Source organism: Ischnura elegans, chromosome 7 (genome assembly GCF_921293095.1).
Source record: "Ischnura elegans chromosome 7, ioIscEleg1.1, whole genome shotgun sequence".
Lineage (NCBI taxonomy): Eukaryota > Metazoa > Arthropoda > Insecta > Odonata > Coenagrionidae > Ischnura > Ischnura elegans.
This window is the reverse complement of record NC_060252.1, coordinates 69,147,094-69,169,591: the sequence shown is the minus strand read 5'-3', so window position 1 is coordinate 69,169,591 and position 22,498 is coordinate 69,147,094. Positions and strand designations below refer to the sequence as shown.

General features: G+C 41.8%; 1 protein-coding gene across 1 annotated transcript; it reads right to left on the bottom strand.

Moving 5' to 3' along the window:
- Positions 1-251: 251 nt before the first annotated feature.
- On the bottom strand, positions 252-20,469 carry LOC124162993 (protein krueppel-like). The gene is made up of 3 exons (XM_046539776.1): positions 20,188-20,469; positions 3,556-3,949; positions 252-1,878 (listed from the first exon to the last, which is right to left on the bottom strand). Exons 1-3 carry the CDS (start codon positions 20,300-20,302, stop codon positions 252-254), a joined length of 2,136 nt encoding a protein of 711 aa, XP_046395732.1. The 5' UTR covers positions 20,303-20,469.
- Between the last annotated feature and the right edge of the window lie 2,029 nt (positions 20,470-22,498).

The following is a 22,498-nucleotide window of genomic DNA, read 5'->3' as shown; positions in this document are numbered from 1 at the left end:
ATGATTGACTCCTGCACGAGGGCTCCTCCTAGCTTAGATAACAGCACCATCATCCCGCTACTATTTTCAAAGAGACGGCAATGTTACCCTTTTTTGACGGATACTCCAGCTTTGGCTGGCGATAGCTCTCTCATCGGAGCATAACGCACAAGAGGAGGCGATCTAGATATAACAAAAAGATGATCGAGCCCTCGTGGATACAAAAAAAAATATTCTCAAGAACCTTGGCACGACGCTTGTCACATGCGCCACTAGGATACGGGTGCCGAACCATTTTGGTGATGCCTCACGTGGTGGTGGTGCAGGGGATGCAGGGCCGGGTGGTGGTGACGCCGGAACTTGAGGTGATGCCGGTAGTGCGCGGGCGCCAAGAAGGTGCCGCTCCCCGGCGAGGCGCCGGCGCTTCCGTTCTGCAGGCTGGCCAGGATGTCGGAGGACGAGGGCTTCTCGTCCACCATCTCCTCGTCCTCCTCCTCGGACCTCGAAGACGACAGCCTCTGATCTCCGTGCGGCGACGCCGCCGAAGACGATGACGACGGCCACGGGGCGTCGACCGGGGAGGGACCCCGCTCCAACTCGCTCTTCACCTTCCGCACCGAGAGGTCCTCCGGCTCGGTCTGCTCCGGGATGTGCTGCAGGGCGGCGGCGGGAGATACCTCCGCCGGCGGCGTCGCGCTAGGGATCCGGATGACCCTCCGGATGTCTCGAGATTTGCGTTCTCTCCGCTTGAGCAAGCGCTGCTGTTTGGCGTTGGATTTCCGGTCGTGCAGATCGTCCTCCTCCTCGTCTTCCTCTTCGTCTTCCGGGCACTTTCCGGAGGAACCTCCATCCTCTTCCATCAACTCCATCTCGTCTTCGTCCTCGTCGTCCTCGAGGTCGTCCGGGGAGGAGGAGGGTGGCAGGGGCTGCCTCCTTCCGCCCCCTCGGGCCCTCGATCCCCTTCCGCCCACACCGCCCACACCGCCCCCTCTCCGCCTCTTGGGGGCCTCGGAGGGCGCGGGAGACGCGGACGTCACCGACTCCTCGTCCTCCTCATCATCCTCATCGTCCTCGTCCATCATGTGCACGTCGCCTTCCTCCAGACCCTCTCCTCCGCCGCCTCTCGGACACTTGTGGTGCAGGAGGTGGTGCCTGCGGCGGAACCTGCCCGAGCACCTCCCGCACCCGAACGGCTTCTCCCCCTTGTGGATGAGCGTGTGGGCCTTGAGCTGGTTCGAGTCGGAGAAGCGGGAGGAGCAGAGCTCGCACGCGTACGGCCTCTCGCCCGTGTGGACGCGGAGGTGGCGGCGCAGGTTGGCCACCTGCACGAATTGGCGGTCGCAGTGGGTGCAGTGGTATGGTTTTTCGCCCGTGTGGAGTCGCATGTGCGTCTTGAGGTGGTGGTCCCGGGTGAAGCGCTTGTGGCACTCGCGGCACTCGAACGGCTTCTCCCCCGTGTGGGTCCGCTCGTGGTTCTGCAGCACGTGCTTGTAGCCGAAGGAGCGCTGGCAGATGCCGCACACGAACACCTTGTCCTTGGAAGGGTCCAGGGGCGCGGTGGCGCTGCTGGCTGGTTGTTGAGGGGTGGACGAGGTGGTGGAGGAGGCGGCCCTGCGCCCCCGGCCACCGCCCCCAACGCCTTCTGAGCCCTCCGAGGATCCGTTGGAGGGCGGGGAGGAGCCGGAGGTGGGTGGGGACGGGAGGCTGGTGACTGGGGTGCCCAGGTCGATGGTCGTGGGCTCGAGCTCCACTTTACCGGCGGCCCTCTTGCCGCTGCGGCAGATCCGTCCGTTGGATCGCTTCTTGTTGACGGGTGCGGCGTGGGCGACGGGTGGTGACGGGGCCGGGGCTAGGGCCTGCTTCCCCGTGTCGCTGCCGTTTCGCCAATCGAAGAGGGCCCTGCAACATACAAGGAGAGAGCGGCGATGAGACTCGTTACAGAATTAATGTAACATTTATAGCCGGTTTTATAATGTCTAGTTAGCACTAACCATAAGTTGATACAACTGTCAACTTTACTTGGCGGTGGCTGACAGTTCTGGCTAGCATAAAGTCTGATCTTATGCAGACACTAACCGGAACATTCAACCATCTCGAGGTAAAGTTGAAGGTTGCTTCCTCTTATGGTGAGTGCTAACCAGTCATTAAAGCAGGCCCTTAGCACATCCCTAGTGAAAATCCAAAACATATTCCGCGGGTTACCTATTGCAAGCTCGGTTTAATTTACTTAAGAGAATACTTACGGAGTACACAGTGATTAATGTGCAGCCATTTGTTTCGATAATAACAAGTAAATGTGAAATGAGTTGGATTTAATTATACATCCATGAAAAATTCTTTAGTAACTTCTTTTTACAATGTCTCTTTCTATTGTAACTATAAGAGAGATGAAACATTACCATTAGAATGCTGTTTGTTAGAAAGCTTTTGGGGCTATTTTTGCTGGTTTGCTTTTTAAGCTGAACGTTTCTAGATCTCGAACTTAGAGCTAAAACGCCGAAGAGGAAGAGGACAAAGCAAATGAGTTTTTCAGTGAGATTTTCTCACTTTATGTGTCATTGCGGCCGATTCCGTTGAGGTACGCCACGAGCAAATCCGCGGTCATTTTTATTCATCCTCCTCCTTTGTTAAGCGATCGTCCAGTCGAAAAATGAACAATCATTTATTTTACGAATCACTGCCTCTCTACCAATCGTGTTTTGTCTATTTTAATGACACATTACTCGTTTAAAACCTACGCTTTCAACTTGAAATGTTCAGGGTATTTAGAGTAGTACCGATCATAAAAATAAAATAAAGAGATATAGACAGTAGAACAGATAGACTCAAAATTTCGTTTTTTTCTCTATCGATAAGAGGTAGCGTTAGGACTAAATAATAGATTAGTTGACTAGTAGTACAACCTCATAACTTACGTATTCCTTAATGCATAGTTCTGAATTTTCCTAGTGTTTCTAACAGCGTGTTTTTGTACGTTCTAGATTCTTAGGAAGATTGCTTTCATGATCAGCTGCCAAGTTTTACCTTTGCATGAATGCGGGGGTATAATTTGTTACTATACGTAACATTTTTATGACCTAATGGTGTGGTTGTGAGAATCATCTTGCATGCCGAATGCTGGTGATTGATCATCCCCTGCCAAACACCGTAGAAGTGGTTCGCAGGATATTATGTAGATGTACACCGGCAAAAGAAGCAGCAAAATATTTCATGGAAAAATCAATCTACTAGTAATCTATCATCTCTGTAATTAGTGACAAGAAGCAGTCATTGTAATAGGACGAGAGATACCAGAGAGTATCAAGGCCTGGTTACACCATACATTAACAGGTACGGGTTAATGTCTAAATGCATGAACGCTAGAATTAACGCCAAAATGCACGTGTAACCACACAACTTGTGCGAATGCATGTTTATAAAATAGAACCTGTTTTAATTTTTTAGTTCATGCATTCGTACATGCTCCGTTTCGGTCCACCATAATCATTCACGCAAACGTACATTAACTTGTACGTTTTAGTGTACCATGTAACCAGGCCTTTAGAGGAGAGGCAATCACATGAACACGTTTCTCACCTTGGAGCGTGCGGGAAGAGCGCGGGTCCGGAGGCGAGGGTGGCGTGCAGGCTGACGGGCACTCCGCCCGTGGAGGGGTCGGGCAGCTGGGGCGGCGTGAGTCCAGGGGGCAGGGCCATGAGTGCGGCCCGCGTGGACGCGGCGAGCAGGGAAGCGGGCGCGCCTCGCAGGAGGTGCGGTGGTAGGAGAGGCAGGCCGGAGAAGGCGGCAGCGGCTGCGGCCGCGGCAGCCACAGCGCTCGAATGCCGGGAGGAGGCGGCGTGCAGGTCCGAGTCGGAGGAGGCGGGCGAGGGGAGGCGGAGGGCGTCGCCCATGGACGCGTGGGCCGGAGGCGGAGACTCCTTCATGGCGGCGGTGCACGACTGCGGACGGCGGTCACCAACGCTGACGAGGCCTGCGGAACACAAAGACATGAACACGTTAATGACATGGACACATTAATGCCGGTGAGGAGAAATAAACAACTATAATTTAACTGCAGGGAACACTTCCTGGATACATAGTTTCAGTGATAGTATTCATAGAAACACATAACCTTGTTATATTAACGGGGAAATTAACGTTTAGTTTGATTGATTTTGAATGCGTATTATTGTAGTCATTGCTTTCATGCGCCTTTCTGCCGTATATAGTCAACTCAAGTCGTACATCACAGAAGAAGACTTCTCAGGACGAAACATAGCACGTTTAAATAGCATTTACATTAACATATTAATGAAGAATGCTAGAGCACGCTATTTTAACCTTTGCCTCCCGAGAATACATCGAGATAGCTAAGAAGCAGCTCAGCACAATTTCATTACCGTGTATTATACATGATAGTTTGGTGTTGGTTATTCAGAGGAATGATAGATGACGTCCAGGACGCATTTATTTTTCTTTAAAGCACGAGAGCCATGAATATAACTTTTTGTTAAGCGATTATTTTCCATTTTTATTATTTTTTCCTATTAATCGGCCCACAGTCTCACAAGGATTGAGAGTTCCGCGTGATAACGATATACATGATATTTCGAGGCGATATACAGGTAAATCTCTCAGGTAACTTTTCTAGGTTCTAGATTCTACTGCGAGTTACAACGTTTATACATTATCATCAGGTGGGGAGACTACGACCGTCGAAAATAACTAGAGAGATTATCATTCCGTGATAGAGATTTCCACAACACACGCCTGCAGACGTTAATTTCGCCTGTTATATTCTTGAAAATCATGTCATTAGTTTACTCTCTTGACAGTATTATACAAAAATGGGCTTTCCATGTTATGGGTTTGAAATGAGTGAAATTTTGTTCATTCTTCTGGCGATTTTGCCCGTACGCAAACAAATAAATATTATGATGAACTAGAATATAACCCCCACTGGGAAAAAATACAGAAAGGTACCATCAAATTCTCTCTAATGTTCATGCTAGAGACTGTACTCGAAAAACCATGCAGCATTATAATTAAAATTTAAGCGAATAATCAGGCGTTAAAGTCACCAACGACCGAAATAAAATTCAAAGTAAATCGCACATTTTACAATTAAAACTGCAGTAATAGCAAGACGGGATGTATGGTTAAATAAAAATTTTACTATGTCGAGCTTCCAGGCTGGATATTGATATGAGAATATTCTACCAGAAATCTCAACAGTGAAAGAATATAATAGCTTCATTACACCACATTACGTTGTAAAAATTTTAAATCCCGTATCTCTTCGGCTGCAGCTGTGCTGGATGCCATAAAACTAGTTGATTTAACAAAAAACAGGAATCCCTTACTAATACCGTGCGCAAAACAGGCGACCGATGTGGTAAAACAGGAAATTAAGCCTCAATCCAGCACAATTACAAGCTCTGGTCTCCGGCACTATGCGAACAGGCAGATGTTCTCAACTCCCGGAAAAGGCGAATCATTCGCACGCTTCTTTTTACGAGAAAAAAATTTGCACCTCTCATTTTTTTAACGTACGACGTGAAGAAAGGAGATGGAAAAATGAGAAAAGAATTTTAAGTTCGCTAAAGTAATGTTTCGTATCATATTAGGGAAAATTACAACGTTTATTCTTTTATTTTCAATAATGAGTACTTTATATAATTAAAATAAGCAATAATAAGTACTTTATCTAATTAAAATAATCAATATCACCCGCGTGCATTGGTTCTACCAAGCCACGCGCGTCAGTATTCAATTCCAGTCCATCCCGGATATTTCCAGCATGACGCCGCCCTTCGGAATGTTACTTAATTCCAAATTAACCTCATCAGGTAACAAAATAGATTATCCCTGCGTTCTCCTGACCATTAGTCATTGCTCTTTCCCCGAATAGGACATGAGGGTTTGGACTCCAAAGAGTCGGCATGAAAGGGCGGGCCAACCCATGGCAACAGACTGCATCGACCAAACACTCCCGCGAAAAGGCAGGCCCTCCCATTGTCTCGACTAATCGAAACGGTAGCCCTTTGGCGGATATTTCTTCACTCGCCTCCGAACCGATGGAAATGGCGCAACCACCTTGCGGATCGGAAGAGACCCCAGACCACCCCCGTGTGCGGTCCGTCTGTTCCAAGGCTCGGGCCTACTCTCCGGCCGATAGTCGGAATTTCCATCCATCAACGCCTTCGCGTTGGCCGCTGAGGCGAGGGTGAGCTGGGAAGGGTGTACTGCCGTCCTCTTCCTCCACTCTAGCTAATGTGGATGTTACCCGGTAGGAGTGTTAGAGTGCAGATATTCTGGTCCCCATGTATTCGTCTAGTATTCGACTTCCTTGAAGAATACTCTCTCCAGAGTGTTAAAATATTCTACAAACTGTTCGCATTCAGTACGGTTTGATGAAAAACTGTATCCTTGGAATTACCAGTATAATCAGTTTCTTTGTGTGTCAATGTATCCTCAGATACTTAAAAAGTTAATGTAGCACTAAACGTAAAAATGATTGCTTTACATTATTATCTTTTCACGATTATCATGAAGTGTTCATATTGGTGGTAAGTCAACTCCTATCAAACAGCCGTGAGGTAGCTCGCAGGGTATTATGCAGATGTTGAAATTAATACTTGCAATTTTCTAGGGTAATAAAATTTATTACGACCTAAGTTTCAATGTTACTACACCATTTTTAAGACACAAATGGCGTGTAACGCGTTCAAAGAATACAATTTTTAACTGGAGTGGGGGAATCTCCCCTTAATGAATGCACTAGGTACCATTTCCACCCTGAAGCATGGGCGTACTAGCTGGGGGAAGGGGGGGCAACTCCCCACCCCTAGAAGCAAAAATAAATGCAGTTCAAAACAAAAGTTGGTATAAGACATGGATGAAATAAAAATAAAATTTTCAGGCAAAAATTATAAAAAAAAAATATAAATTGCTGTCATAATTTCCTTAAAATTTTGGTATCGTTAACATTTTCTGTGCAAAAAAGTTGCAACTTGAACGACTACAGCTAGTTTTGCCCCCCCCTCCCCTCCATAGTTTGGATTGTGAGTACGCCCATGCTCTAAGATTATGAAGTGACATTGAAACCTAGGTCGTAATAAATTTTATTATCGAGCAAACTTGCAAGTATTTATTTCAATAAGGATTAATTCCACTCCATCACGGTTGACTCTTCGGATTTTATAATGCCGATGAAATAACATGGGTACTCTAACTGCTCTGGACTAATCTGGGCCTCCACACGAATTGGATTACATAGTACCATAGACTGATGTTGTAATGGGTAATGCAAAAAAATGTGTGCGAAGCCTCTCCCCACCCTCCATTAGGTGGGTGGCAGTGGGCCAAAAACCGACCTCACTTAACCCAACCTCCCCCGCAGCAACATCTCCAGTTCCACTTCCTGTGAGGAATTCCACCTCCTCATCCGAGACCCTCTTTTCCTCTCCCCGCCCTAGTCTTCCCTACTCGTAGGTCGAGGTGCCCTTGGCCAGGGTGCACTAACCCCTGTGAAGAGAGGGTGTCTTCAGGGGGATGATATTTCTTGAGCAGAAGATGGGGTGATGAGGACCAGGCACCTCTTGTTCCTTAAGCTTCTCTCCTTTGGTCTGGCCTTGGGTCTTTTAATACCGTGCCAAAAAATAGTTCTTTACACCATGGCTTCGACATCGCCTAATTAACATTATATCATAATGCCCAACAGTAACTGTTAGACACACATGGCTTCGACATCGTGTAAATAACATTATATCATAATGCCCATCAGTAAGTGTTAGGCACACATTAATTATCACCTAATTTCGTTATATAAAGGGGCCTGGAAAGTTTTTCAGTGGTTGTACCGGAGCTTTAAAATTTTTTAAAACTGTCAATTGAAAACTGCTGGTACTTTTTCAAGTGCCGCTCATGTCCAGAAGATGTCATGAAAATACACCGTTGATTGATCTATATGATGCATAAATATTATCAATGAAATTTAAGGCTTAACGAGTTGCAGTATTCATATGTAGGCACTAAGTTCGGAATCAACGGTACCGTTTTAAAAAATCTCATTCTGAATGCTTTATTCAAAGCCACTTCCTGTGGCCGCTGGCCCCTAAACCATCATCAATCCTTTATATAAGTGAAGATCGGAGAAATAACGCTCAATTCTACATGGACACTAATTAGCACACCTGATTCTACCGGAAGATGCTACTCTACCGTGAAACTGTCCGTAGTATCAAATTATTACGAAGAGGAATTCCAAAGCTAGTTCTTTGACTTTCACTGAAAAATGTGTGCGGAAAATATAAGGCATTAGGTCAAATTTAAGCGAGTTAAACGCGAATGGTAGATTGAAAATAGAATTATTTTCTAGTGTTTTATTAGCAGTAATTTGAATATTATAATATGGGTGTAAAGAGTCCCAGTACTTTACAGCAATAAATGTTCCGAAGATTCGGGCGTGACGGTGTGCAATTTAAACATTGTGAGGTCGATGAAAGAACTACATTTCCGTATGTTCAAAGCATTTTCTACAATCCGGATAGCAAAGTTTTGATCGTCCGAACCAAAAATGAACTCAAACTTCCATTTCCATACAATTTTTTGACGTGGAAGGGGTTTATTAACCTCTTATTACTCCTCACTATCTCCCTCCCTCTCATACAACTCACTGCGCCTGTAACTGCGTTCTCATATTTTATGGTGATGGTACAGAACTCTACGACACCAGGATTGCCGTTCACATAAAAACGGTGGAAAATGATATGGTCTTCAATCCCTCACTGAGATGTTAATATAACTGACTAGAAATTTTCCACAAAATGTTTTATCTTACACTTGCACATATTTAATTACATTATTATCATTATCAACTACATAACGCATTAAAACTAGCTGAGTTATAAAACCCTTTGTGCAAAATATCCACTAAAACTCATAAATAATTAGACTTCCACCGGATTTTACCTGAGAGAACTCTCTGTATCCATTATGAGAGCGATGCACTTATTGGGCCAACGATATAAATATGTCGGGTAAGCTTTATAACAAATATGGGTAAAAAAGCGGTACTTTCTTGAGTCTCTCACCCGTGAGCATATCGGCTGGCTTCGTCACGTGTACCTCTCTCCTATCCCTGCTCCTACGCACCAGCCTCTTGTACTTTCTCATCTTCCGACTGGACCCTTGTCTGCCCCTCGACCGGGAGAACTCAATACTCCCTCTCGTTGGGTCCTACTTGGACCGAATAACTCTCGTCTCCATTCGCCGAACCTCTACTCCTCCCCTCTCACCCAGCCCCTAAGTGGACGCATATCGTTTTTCAGCTCTCTTCGCAGTTTCTTCCGTTTCTTCGGAAGTAGTTCTGTTTCTGGAAAAAACCGTGAGCACCCCAGAAAGGGCGTTGACGCGCAAATCGCGTTGGAAGATTAGAGCTAGTCATCCTCTATTGCCGTTCGAGGCCACCAATGGTGAGAAATTAATAAAAAAGAACACCTTTAGGGCCGATTCAATTGGGGCCCGTTTATAGTGAGCATGATATCATAGGTATTGCTATACCATCGAAGTTTTACACTAATTGGAGCCGGTATTTCATGCCACTGTCGCATTAAAACACTACTATTGGGTCGAGACAAGTATCCTATATTAAGGTCCAGCCTTATGTAATGTTGAAACATATACTTGAGTGCTTCTTTTAAGCAGTTATTCACATTATTTCGGAGTGCCCGAAAATACTTAGGCATTTTTACTAAAAGTAACATTCATGACAGCACATGCACGGTCATATGGTAATCCCCAACCGTTTGGGAGTACTCAAATAGGGAATGAGAATTATCCTAGGATAAACATCATACTCCTGTGTCGCAAAGTTTTCTAAGGCAAGAATATTTTACGTTATGCTATTGCTTTAACCTAGAAACCTAACAGAACCCTACGTCACGAACAACTTCATAAAAGGAGAAGAGAACAAGATGTCTTGGACATGAAAACTTTTCCTCCTTATCGTTTCCCTAACAGTCCCACTCTTGGAGAAAGTCATGCCACTTGCGGTGGTTTCCAGTGGATCCCGAAGATTCCATTGTGTTTATCATATTTTCTCTGTCCCTCAGATCGCATATATTCGTTCCCAATATCAGGAAAATTTCCAACCCGGACCAAAAGAAATGGTGGGTCCGGCAGTTTTACGAACTCGCATCGAAGTTTTACGAAGAATGAATCGTATGGGGCGCACTTTCTTGACCTTTAAGTCCTTTTCAGGTTCCGCTCCTTTCAAGCCATCATCGCCTGCGAACGGTAAGCCTTTCTTAGATTAGGCGAGATTTGGGGAGTCGGTAACTACGGGAACTCATTTGGTATCTGATAATTTTTTTTCTAAGGACATAACGTTTGATAATTAGATGTACATTAATGAAGGAGAAGTAAAACTGAATGATGAAAAAAATACATACGTTGGTTTCAAATAATAACAGAAAGACAGAGAGTAATAACCTATAGCAATACAACTGCTAACATTTTATTCCTATGAGGTTATTTTTATAAGATTTACACATGAATAAAGACTTAGCTTATACATTAGATAAACTTATGAATTAGAAAAGGATATAACTACTGTTTTTCCTAGTAAATTCATTTGAAACTAAAACCCCTTCATTCTGCACCATCTACTTATTTTATTCCCTTATATTAGCCGGATTTCATTTTACCTTTACGTCATAGACCCAATGCCATTTGTTTGGTTTAGAATATTCTCTAGGATTCAACTTCATTCATTTCTCCAGACAGAGAAGGCGGTAAATCAATTAAAAGACTTTTGAAGTCTTTCTTGTGACTTCCCGGGTTATCTGCGTCCCTTTTATACCCATCTTAAGGAGAAAACCTATGTAAAAGGAGAGTTCCTTCAAAATTCCCGAGGCTATGGCACCTATACAGATAACTCTAAAACAGAATACGATCTCAATTACCATTGTATATGAAATAACGGGTTAATTATATCGCATCCAATCTCATAAGAAACCAACTACCGTAATTATCAGATGAGCATTCTTACCAACATTAAAGCTATGATCATCAATCTCGTGCGTGATGAAATATTAAATTTTCATTTCTCAAAAGTAAGCAATCATGCCTTGTGATATTCCTAGTACTTCACGTTCAGAGGCACGTATTGCACCTTCAAGTTCCCTATTTATGTCCTATGCACAAAATTGTAACTATTAAGCTGTTTATTTAAACAGGTTTTAAACATAATAATTTTATACTTGATAATGTAATTCTCTCTAATGTATTTTTGAGGTTGGCGAAATTGCATTAAAAAATCCCATTCAGGAAATGTACACATACTCTGAGGTGAATAATCAATCTCGCGAAAACATCCTTTCGAATGTTTGTGTTTCGTGAGTCTGTTACATTTTCAAGGAAAAGTATACCTCTAAAGAGTTAAAATAGCAAAGAATAGAACTCCTTTTCAGTGTTTAATAGAGCTTAATAATGGAGGGAAAAAAAGAACCAAAAAGAAGCTAGGAATACCAAAAGAGCTGACGAACAAACGAGAAAGAAAGAAAAAAAAGAGAAAGGAAAGTGGAAAAACAAACGATATACGGAACGAGAAGGCAAGAAATGCAAAATAGGAAGTGAGGCAACATCCAATAATTTTGCAAGGGAAATTGACGGGAAACATGATAATAGGAACTTTGCACGAGAGCAAATTCTTAAAAAGTGATCAGATTGAGTTTTTTTTCACACTCGATATCGAGTTTGGACTAAACTTACATCAATTATGCATGCGGAGCGATTATGTATGCATGCCTAATAATACGTTGTGAAAGCATTTTCATCGCCACATAAAATGTTATTGTTAAAATCTATCAAACGAAATATTATTATTACGTAGCGATGTATATTTTTGCGTGTATAAATGCTTAAGACAAGTGTATTTATGGCAGGGAATACAAAAATTCCTACGAGATAGTTTTTACACGCTTCATCTTAACTTGTTAACGATAAAATTCGTGAATTTAGGGTTGATGCAAATACAATTTCTGAAAAATAAAGGGAGTGAAAGAAGCGTATGGATCGAGCATTCAGTTCGTACTTTTACATGCTTGCTTCATTAATGAGGATGAATAGAAACATTCTCAACTTCAAAATCACTATATACCTGGGTATTTATCATGTTTTTTCAAACGTATGAAAAATTTTAAACGACTTTTCTTCATCAAAGAACAGACAACGAGGGGGAATTAATCTTATCCTAATGTTGAAGGAGCGCATTAATTTTTTGAAAGGAAACAATGGATATTTTAGGTCAATGAAGACCAACGGCGTTCAAGCACCTTTTTTCCAATTAGTTAATAGCAAAACATCAGATGTTGGTATTAATTACGTAGATAGGTAGGCTATTCAGGAGAATATTTTATGAGTCCTGCTAATCCGTTGAATAGTTTTGGAAAACTTCCGAAACCCTAGGTTTTAATTAAAAGTTGATGCTATTAATATTCATTTCTCCGAACTATATTTTCGTCACTTGGCTCCTAGGTTCCTCATTTGAATTAGCAAAATCACGTGTTATAATAATTTATCGCTTTGGAAATTTTCCCAACTTTTTCGGCCAAACTGTGAACTGGCTGTAGAGCAGCTGCCCATGGGACCAAAGGCAAGGATGACTCAGGAGAAGAACTCGAGCGAGTGAAGAGGGATATCTTGACGAGATGCACTCGGAAGTTTGTGAGTTTTCGCTGACCGTTAGGATAAGAGGGAAGGGAGGTCACACGAAACCGATTCGGAGGGGAGGAGGGTTCATGCTTTGCCAAGAGGCTGTTGGAAGGTTGAAAGAAGACGGGCGTGAATGTCGTGGTCTAGGGAAATAACGCAGTAAGGATATATTGACTAAGCTCCGGGGTTATGTCAAAAGATGTCGCCACTGTGTGAACTGCCACCGTGCGCTCCTACAAGCTGATAGCACATAATCGCAAGAAGTGAAACTTATATGACGGAGAGACGCGGTAACGATGTATCTTATCATTTCACCAACCAGACCTTTTTATAACGCCAGTAAATGAGCGATTGTGCATGAATCGAATCACTGAAATTTGCGTGGTTAAATGGTAATATGGAATATTGTAATGAAAGGTAAGCACTTTTATTCAATAATCAATGCAGCTACCTTTCATTTCAATATGTCGAACTTTCTCTAAATCACGCCTGAATCAGTTGAACTCGGTAATATGGAAATTAGATTAGTTGTAAGTAGAAATTCAACTACGAACTAGAAGTATTCTCACAATTACATCAAAATTACTGATATTGTCCGTAGAAGTTAAAGAAAATCAGTGTAGAATTTACAATTGTCAAAGAGATCTATAAAATATTGACTTGTTGATTGAAAATAAACTGAATCTTGTGTTGACTAATTAGGTTAGTTTACTACAAAATCTGATACGTTACTGGTATAAAAAAATGGCGAGTAACGGAAGGATTGTCAGCTAATTTGGCTAGATTAAAATACTGCAACTCGAATTCGTACCAAAAATACTGAGCCAGCAATGAATGAACATAATAATTTCGCCACTAACAAGTATGTTACAGATTTAGCTAATTGGCCATTAACCTTTTTTGAATTTCTTCGTAAATTGTGATTACTTATGAGTTTTTTTGTCTGATTCATGTGGCTGCGTGGATTAGCAATCTGAAAGTCGAAAAAAGGTAAATTCGTCTTTACAACTGCATCAAAATTCCAAGTATCGAAGACGGGATTTTAATGACAACGCTGCAGGTTTAAAGATATAGAAATGTTAAATCATTCTTCCATTCGAGTGTGGGTAGTTAATAGGTAACCGGTACACCAGCAGGAAATATATTAATTGTAATCATTAATTCAGAATACATTTTTTGACCTACGATTCTGCAAATATTTGCATCTGAACAAAACACTTTTGTTGGCTTAAATGCATTAGAATCCATTCTTTCAATCATCACTATAACCACACGAATGAGGGAGTTCAACACATGGCTATTACGGGGTAAACTGCTACATGTAAACACCTGCTTCACTAACTTTTCCGGTATATAGTCAATCCGCAACACACCAGGAAAAAATTATCCTTATATTTTCCCCGCCGGTAAATGGTGTAAGAAATTAAATTCGCTAATTAACAAATAATTCGGGTATATTTTAGGTGTTTGAGAAAGGCAAAAATGTAAAGAGACTTATATTTATCGGCACACGAAATTTATATGTCTTTCATTTGTGCCCTAAGTCGGCGAAGGATTAAAATAAAATATGATGATGAAATGCACTAATTCACGATTCACCCTAGTAAATTTTGAGTAGTTTAAAAAGGCAAAACTTTAGAAAAATGATACTTGTATCAATCGGTACAAGTTAAACCCATTTCCGTCTGTAATCTGCGCGCGAAGTCTGCTCAGGATTAAAAAATATATCCGGTTGTTAATGCTTTACTATGACTATGTCTAATGCTGTTTCTAAAATCATTGAATGGCTTTATACCGGCAGCGATCATCCTCCTCCCAGCGGCGCCTCCGTCCCTCAGCATGGATCCGCGGAAGAAGCCCGGGGCTCTTTTCGCCGGTGGGGGGCAACCGACGGCTACTCCTGCCACGGCTGGGCGGCGGAAGGCGACCCGGCCGCGGGCATGTCGGCAGTCGGCCCCAGATCACTCGCGAAGAATGTCCTCGAAGCACTTTCTCTTGAGCGGTCGGAATCACACCCGACACTCCGTTACACAAACGGAAGGTTCAACATCCAATTAGGTAAGTCCGAATCTTTAGGAAATCTCTAATCGCTAGCACAAGAATGAAGCAAATTTCTAATAAATAGCACAAACAACAGCGAAGATTTTGCGTTGGAACCTTAGTCTCTCCACTATCCACTTATAATTTCCGTCTTGTCGAAAAAATTTAATCCATTTCAATCAGTCGCCGTAACCAATCCCAGAAAAATCATGTACCGACAACACCTAAGATTTTTCCAAGTATCTCACTCATATGCAGTGAGAAAATACGTGGATATTTCGATGAATAACACGGGAAAGGTTCTCACAAAATCACACCGTGAGAGTCGTGATTAAAAAAATATCCGTGGACGCTAATGATATGATATTGCTTCCAGGCGTTCACTGATCGAAAACAAAAAAAGTAGCAACGATGATAAACAATCCTTTCAATCACCAAAGAACACTTGAGATGAGTCGGGTTTTTTCCTGTGACGGGGAAAAATCAGAAAAATGTTTCCGATTCACTATATCCAGTCAATTAAGTGGTCCGCGGGAACGGTCAAAGAATCATCCATGCAGACTTGCGCGAGTTCACAGCGGTCGGTAGTCCGATAGCCGGGCACGGACCGCGCCGGAGGTAACACGTCCTCTTTCAGGTTAAGGGGGGAGAATCTTCGGGGAAGGGAAGTCTCACGGAGAAAACAGGGGCAGGGCACACAAAACGCGGGCGGTATCTGCGAATGACCAGCGCATTCGAAAGAGTGATGCCGAGTGGCCATGAGTTAAGAGTTAGGCAACCTCGGGGAGGCTGTCAAGGGAGAAAAAAAGAAGGGGGAGTTGGGAAGTGGGGTGAGGGAAGGAGGAAAAGGGGACGAGAGAGGAAAAGGGGTGGGGGGCATTGAAGTCAGTCAGGGTGGACAGAGGATGGGGCGGACTGGACGTGAAATGAGGGTGAGAGAGAGAAGGGACACAAAGACTCTTAAGGAGCGGTGATGGTGTGAGGACTTTCCCCTTCCTCCCGGTCATCTTGCAGGGGTAAAGGAGAGAACCCTGGACTAACTTACGGGGCCGAAAAAAGGGTGTGGGTAGGAGGAGGGTTTGTGCAAAGAGTGAGATTGGGGTTTCCACCACCACCTTCCTCATTCCTTATTCCTGCGAGAGTTTCTGGGGGATGATGGAGGGACGGCGGTGCTGGTCATTGTGACTGAATAGGAGCGAAAAATAGATCAAAGCTGGTCCTTCTGCTATTAATCTGCTTCTGATTTTTAAACAGTGCCGCCATGCTTTTTTTCATAATTTGATTAAAGCATAAACATCATCAATGGCGGTGAAGGTTTTTCGAGTCCTGAAGACGAGGAAGTTGTTTGTCGAAACGTTGGAAGGAGATATGTACGACCTAACCCGAGAAATAATTCACTGCTCTTGTTCGCCGGGAAAGAACCAGACACTACATCACCAATGACTTAGAAAATTAACAATGCCTTGTATGATATATGGCGCGATGTGGTGGAAGTTCTTAGCATTGGTTAAATGAGATATTTAAATATTTCCACAGCGTTTCGTTGGAACAACAATGGATTTGATAATTTTTTCTGCTAATGTGAAAATATTGCAATATCTCATTTAAATAATATTAACAGTGCGATGGTGGACTTACATTTTGATTTCAAGTACTAACAATTTTATTTCGATGGTCGATGATCATTTGATTATCGATGGTCACTTGGCTATCTAAATTCAGATGATCGGCTTATTTATGAAGTGCACTTACCTGTATTCCAATTTAAAAAAAACTCTCTGCCGATTAGACCTCATTTGTAAGGGCATTCAGCGCACAGCCAGTTTCTAATACTCTCGTCTACATGACAGGTTGGTTTAAAATAAAATCACTTTTTGGGCTAGTTGACTCGGTGGACTTTCAACACAATTGTAATAAATCAGACGTATTCCACCCAAATATATCGAATGTAACCGCGTTGAGGGTTTGGATAAACATGTGTGAGAAATATAACTACTTGTATCTCTAACTACAGGAATATTGTTTCTGGCCACATGTACGCACGCAATGAATCGTTGACCATCATTCAATTCTCAAGTCCGTCAACGAAGGGCAACGATAATTATCAAACCCAATATATCAATAAATTTTGTACCAATTTTCTATGGTAAAACTCATCCGTAAAACGACCAGAACCTGCCTCACCGACATGAAACTGGGTTTGTTTGAGAGTCCGTCACAACCCCCAACACTCGTTTCCCTTTCCGAATATCCTGCTTTTTTCCCAACCAATTCCAAACCAATCCATCTAAGCAATCTCGCACCCACTTGCCCGCGGAATAGAGTATATCTCCCTCCGTCTGTCTTCTGTCAATTCAGGAGGACCGACTTATTCCACAAATGAGGGAAAAATCAAAGGAGCAGAGGCGGCTTGGATTATGTTCCCAGGAAAACTATATCATCCAATCTTTATTGCATTTATCTACTTTGAACAAATGAAAAGGAATGAAGGGTATGAAGATAAAGAAGCTAATGCGTCATGAGCCTTAGGAAAGTTATCTTTCCTTAACGAACACCTTTTTTGTTACGACACTAAGGGTTATTATTCGTTTCCGAGGACTGGACAGTAAAAAAACCACCATGGATCACCCAACACGATGTAACGCAATAGAAAGAATGAATAGATCCATTAATATTCTAATTTTATCATTCGTGTAAAATAAAACATGACCACAGAATAAGGATGACCCGGGTTGGTGTGCATCATTTATATTCGTCATATGTTTCTTGCGCGTAAATGCTGTTGAAGCGAAAATCGTGAGGGGAGATATGACTTCCTCCTCTACTTGTTTCAATCTCCAGTCCTGTTTAACGTAGCCCTGGTAAAAATAAGACGAAGCTTGGAGAGTCTGTTTCAATTTCATTTGCCTAAATGTATGAGCTTTTTCAACTCTACTTCATTTTAGTTCTCACGTCATTCTAACGTAGATTCGTAATAAATATAACATTGAAAACAGCGTGAAGGTGCTGATATATTATACGCTTTTATCCAAATTGCATCACGAAGATTTGTCCCCGTAAAACATAGTCATAAAAAGGAAACGACGAAAAATTATTGGGGATTCAGCGATAAATCGTATTATACAGATAAAAAACACATTTTAATAAAAAGTGATCGACTAAATTGTTCATTAGGTAGGGTCCGGGATGAATCATTCCTTGTTTTCATCTCCCGTGAACTTCAGTATAAAGTTAAGTTTCTGAAATAGCAATTGATCGGCTTCAAAATTTTTTTCGCCAATACTTGCCCTCACAAGGCGAAACGGACACATTTACTTGCCACGACTACAAATGTATGAGACATTTCGGACCTTTCTTCAGATGAGTGATGGAGTTAAAATCCGAGGCAATTATGGAGCCAAAATTAGAGAAATCATTGAGCTTGTCATTGAACATCGCTTTGAACATACGCTCCATTCGTTAAGCCCGTTCAACGCGGGGAAAGAAATTGCACATCTTGAAACAGCTTCTTTTCCTCAATAGGGTGTGCAATAATTTTATAATTTGATCCGGAACTATTTTTATACCTTGCCCTAATGCTTGCGTAAACCACGGCTGTTCACGGTACTTTTTTAAGTGTATCGTGAACAGTGTAATGTTTTTCCGTGCTTTATGCTTTGCCATTTCGAGCGTGGAATGAAATGGCTTTTAAAAATATAGCCCAATTCATTTTCGTCGCTCGCCAACATCCAGGAGGAAGTCGATCCTAGGAGGAAGGGATTTTATGAGGGCAATGCTAATCGGGAGTCGAAGCGCTGTAAAACACCGGCCGAAACCACGTGGTCACACCGGAGACTTCAACGCCCGCTTGGGAACCGGCTCGCGGTGGCAAGCCAATGAAAGGATGTAAGCTATGGGAGAATAGTCAACAGGGGTTGTTGAATTTGCTCCGAAAACGCCAAATTTTCTTGCAAAAAGGTAGTATTTCCGACGTCTATTTCAAAACTTACCATACAAAGACTGGTCTACCGTTCAGGTGATCGGGTTCTAATTCATGAGAAAATTACTTAGCCCGAGAAATTCTCCGAACCTCAGATTTAAATTCAGAACTAAAATATGGCTATGCGTAAAAAAGTTCTTCAAAATATAAGAATCGGACTGCACGGAATTATCAGTGGTAGAGTATAAATGAGTAGAGAGAGTGATCCCACTGAAGTGCGATTACTCGGTGAATTAAAAATGGACACAGCTGGAACTGCGGAAGAGGTAGTCAATCAAATATCTTATCATGATATGAGAAGAATTACGGGAAAGGCTGATTCACCCTTTAGTTAGCACAATCATCCACTGATACATTGATTGTTGTTGAAAATTCTGAAATGAAATAGTGAATCATTTACTAATTTATGTGCACACAATAAATTTAATCGACAGATTCGACACAGCTGACTTCTTAAACAAAACCTTCGACGGATGGCGATGCCTATTATTGGACGCGTAAAAACATACACACAACTTGGAATCGAAAAATATGAACTGGAGGACTGTCTTTAATGACGCAACACAATACAACTCTTTTAATTCTAAACACTATCTTCTAGGATTAATTCGAAAAACTTTTCACACGTATTAAGTACAAATGCTAGACATAACGAGTTATAGATCATGTATAGAAGACTGAAAAAATGACTGAAGACAAAAGAACAATCATGAATTACTGCTGGTAACACGGACCGAAAGGACTTTTGTGCTTCACACTTTCATTTATCCAACTTAGGTTTCGGATTTTATCAAGGCTACCAATGTCGAAACCTGAATCGACGGAATAAATAAGCAGAAAGAAAATACGCCTCTCTGTAGGAACATGTAACCAGCCATCTATCTGTGCAAAATATCGCCCATTTCACTTAGCCGTTTGTCGTTACAATAGTCTTGTTAGTGTAACTGACCTCTTAGATAAACTCGGGTAGGAATCTCTATCAGACCGTTAATTGAAAATTAGACTAACTCTTTTACATAAATTCAAGAGCAGTATCTTTTCTAATGAAGTTAGCCATATCTTACGGCCACCAATATACTACGGAAGATCAGATCATATTAATAAAACAAGAGAGTAGGACTGTAGAACAGACGGATTCAGAATGTCTTTTTTCCACGATCAATAAGAGATTATAACGGCAGCGTTAGAAGTCGCAAATAGATTAGATGACTTGTAGTGTAGCCTACTAACTTATGTATAACTTAATGCATGTTTCTGAATTTTATTATTATTTATAACAGCATGTGGTAGTATAATTTGTTAGTATGCGTGACTTTTTTGGACCGTGTGGTGTGCAATGTGGGAGTGTACACACTGTGTAATGCACGCTGTGCATGTGGGAGTCCAATTGCATGCTGCATGCTGGTGATTGATCACCCCCTGTCAAAAACCCTACAGGTATGGCTCGCAAGGTATTATGTAGATGTAGTTCACTACTGTGAATTGTCACTCACCGACCAAGCACCACTGCACGTTCATTTTCTCGGTACCCGATTCCGGTCGCGGAAGGATCGGCTGATGCCCTCCTCGTCTTTTTCTCACTCCATTTTCCCTCCCTACGTAAACCATTGCGGAATGTGATCCTGCAGATGTCTCACAACTGCAGAAACACCAGAAGATGCGCGAGAAACACTGTAATTCACTGGTACGGCAGCCTGAGCATTCCGTCGACGAGGAGCTCAGTAAAGAGTGCGAGCTTCGATTGAGAGGCAAACGTGCTGTGCTCTTTTGAAGAGCTCTCGCCTGTCGAAGTGACTGGAGGAGACTGATTGAGGAAGCCGTTGGAACTTCACTCCCTTCTTCTCACTGAAGGTCGTGGAAGGCATATTCCGAGGAGATAAGTGGAGCAATTCAACAACCCTTTGCCGATTCTAGCGTGCGAACAAGTAAGCCGTTTCCAAGTTGGTCGGGTTAAATGAATCATTCTGGGACGGTTGCTTTTCTATCCTTTCACGCTGTTCAGAATCAATGTCAAACAACGGTGCCGTTGTTCCTTATTATTCCATACAAAGAAAAACATTTTTAAGACTGTTTTTAATTAGGTAATATTGATATCTAATTCGTTGCATTCTGAAATTGTTTGAGATGATATTAGGCTAAATATTAACTTATTTTTTTAACTACCAATAAACAGCGATCAGAAATAATTAAAAAATTTCTGGCGGTTTTCCACTATTACTATTGTGGAATAATTGAGGAAAATCGCCCGTAACTTTTAATTCTTTAATAATTTATAAATTTATTAATTGATTAAAAATTTAATCAGAATGCCACGAGCATACGACTGTGACCACTGTTTGCATGCGATCGGCAAGTTATTTGCTTCGCAATTTTCGAGAAAAATCAATGAAAAGGTTTTTTTAAAATGCAATAAACTAGATACTATTTCGGCATTGCTTTTTTCAGTTTTTTTGTGGCTTATAATTCGTTATGTGGGAAGATTGGAAAGCATTGCCGCGGAAATTGAGGATGGCTTAATTGTGCCAGGATAACTTGAGAAAAAAGCTATGGTTAATGAAAAAGTTTTCACTTATTCGAATGCATATTCGAGACTAATAAAAGGGAGGCATATAATTAACATGTGTTCTGATCTTTAATCTGTTAAGAGTTTCCAAAAGGCAACGATTTGGCTTTGACGGGTATGGGCGAGGCATTGCGGACAAAATTGGTTGACCAGAGCGCTTGAGAATGGGAAAATTATTCGGAGTCTTCCTTCGGAGCTGGAATTTTTTTTTCCACACGCCTCGCTCGTACGGGCGAACACGTGGAAGCGAAAAAAACGAACCCCAACTATATTTTTTTCTTTTCGAAGAGTATTACGATAACAGCATTTATGCGAAACTATGAGGGGAAGAGTGTGATCATTTGAGAGAGACTAAGAAATGCATCCTATCATTTTTCTTGGACTCGATTTCATTTTTTTATTTTTACGGAATTTTAATATTTGATTAAAAAATACAGCATTAATATAATTCTGTTGCGTCCGTTTTAAAATGGTGATGGAGAAATCCATCAAAACACCAGCTAATAAATTTAGATCCAAATGATGTAAGACATTAGTGTGTCTTAGTTATTAATCTCTTTGTGCCATAAAATGTGTCTTTAAAACTTCGTACACCAATGGTTGGTAGCAGTGGCGTAACTAGGAATATGCTTTGGGGGTGATAGAGGAGGCTGGGAGAGCGACTCTCCCTCCCCAGGCAACCGAGAGTCCGGGAAATGTTTGAAAAATGACATGCCTGGAAATACATTTTACATAATTTTGGCACTTAAAATTTAACTTTAAGCAGATCCAGATATTATACGTCAAAACTATACAATAGCTTTAAATAATTATTTTATTTCTCTGAGGCATAGTTACGCCACTGGATGGTAGCGATGGAAAACTTTAGGATTGGCAACAATTTATTCTGCCCTACCCTTTTATCGTACCTACCCTTTCCCGTTTCATTTTTACATTTCTTTCTCGTGTTCCGTTCTTTTAATTTTACTCTAGTATAAGATATACTTCATCATCATTACTGGTCAGCAATCCTAAGATAGGTTTGATGTTGCTCTTCACTCAATTATCCTATCAGCAAATCATTTCACACCTACGTACGTCCTCTCTCTCAAATCATTCTTTACCTGAAGATATTACTTAAGACAACCTGATAAATCTACCTTGAGTACTTTCCATGTAATTTTGGCTCAAATTATTATACCATATTAGGAACATTTGGTTTATGAAAGATTTTCCTCCGAGCATTATAAATTGGGAGTAGA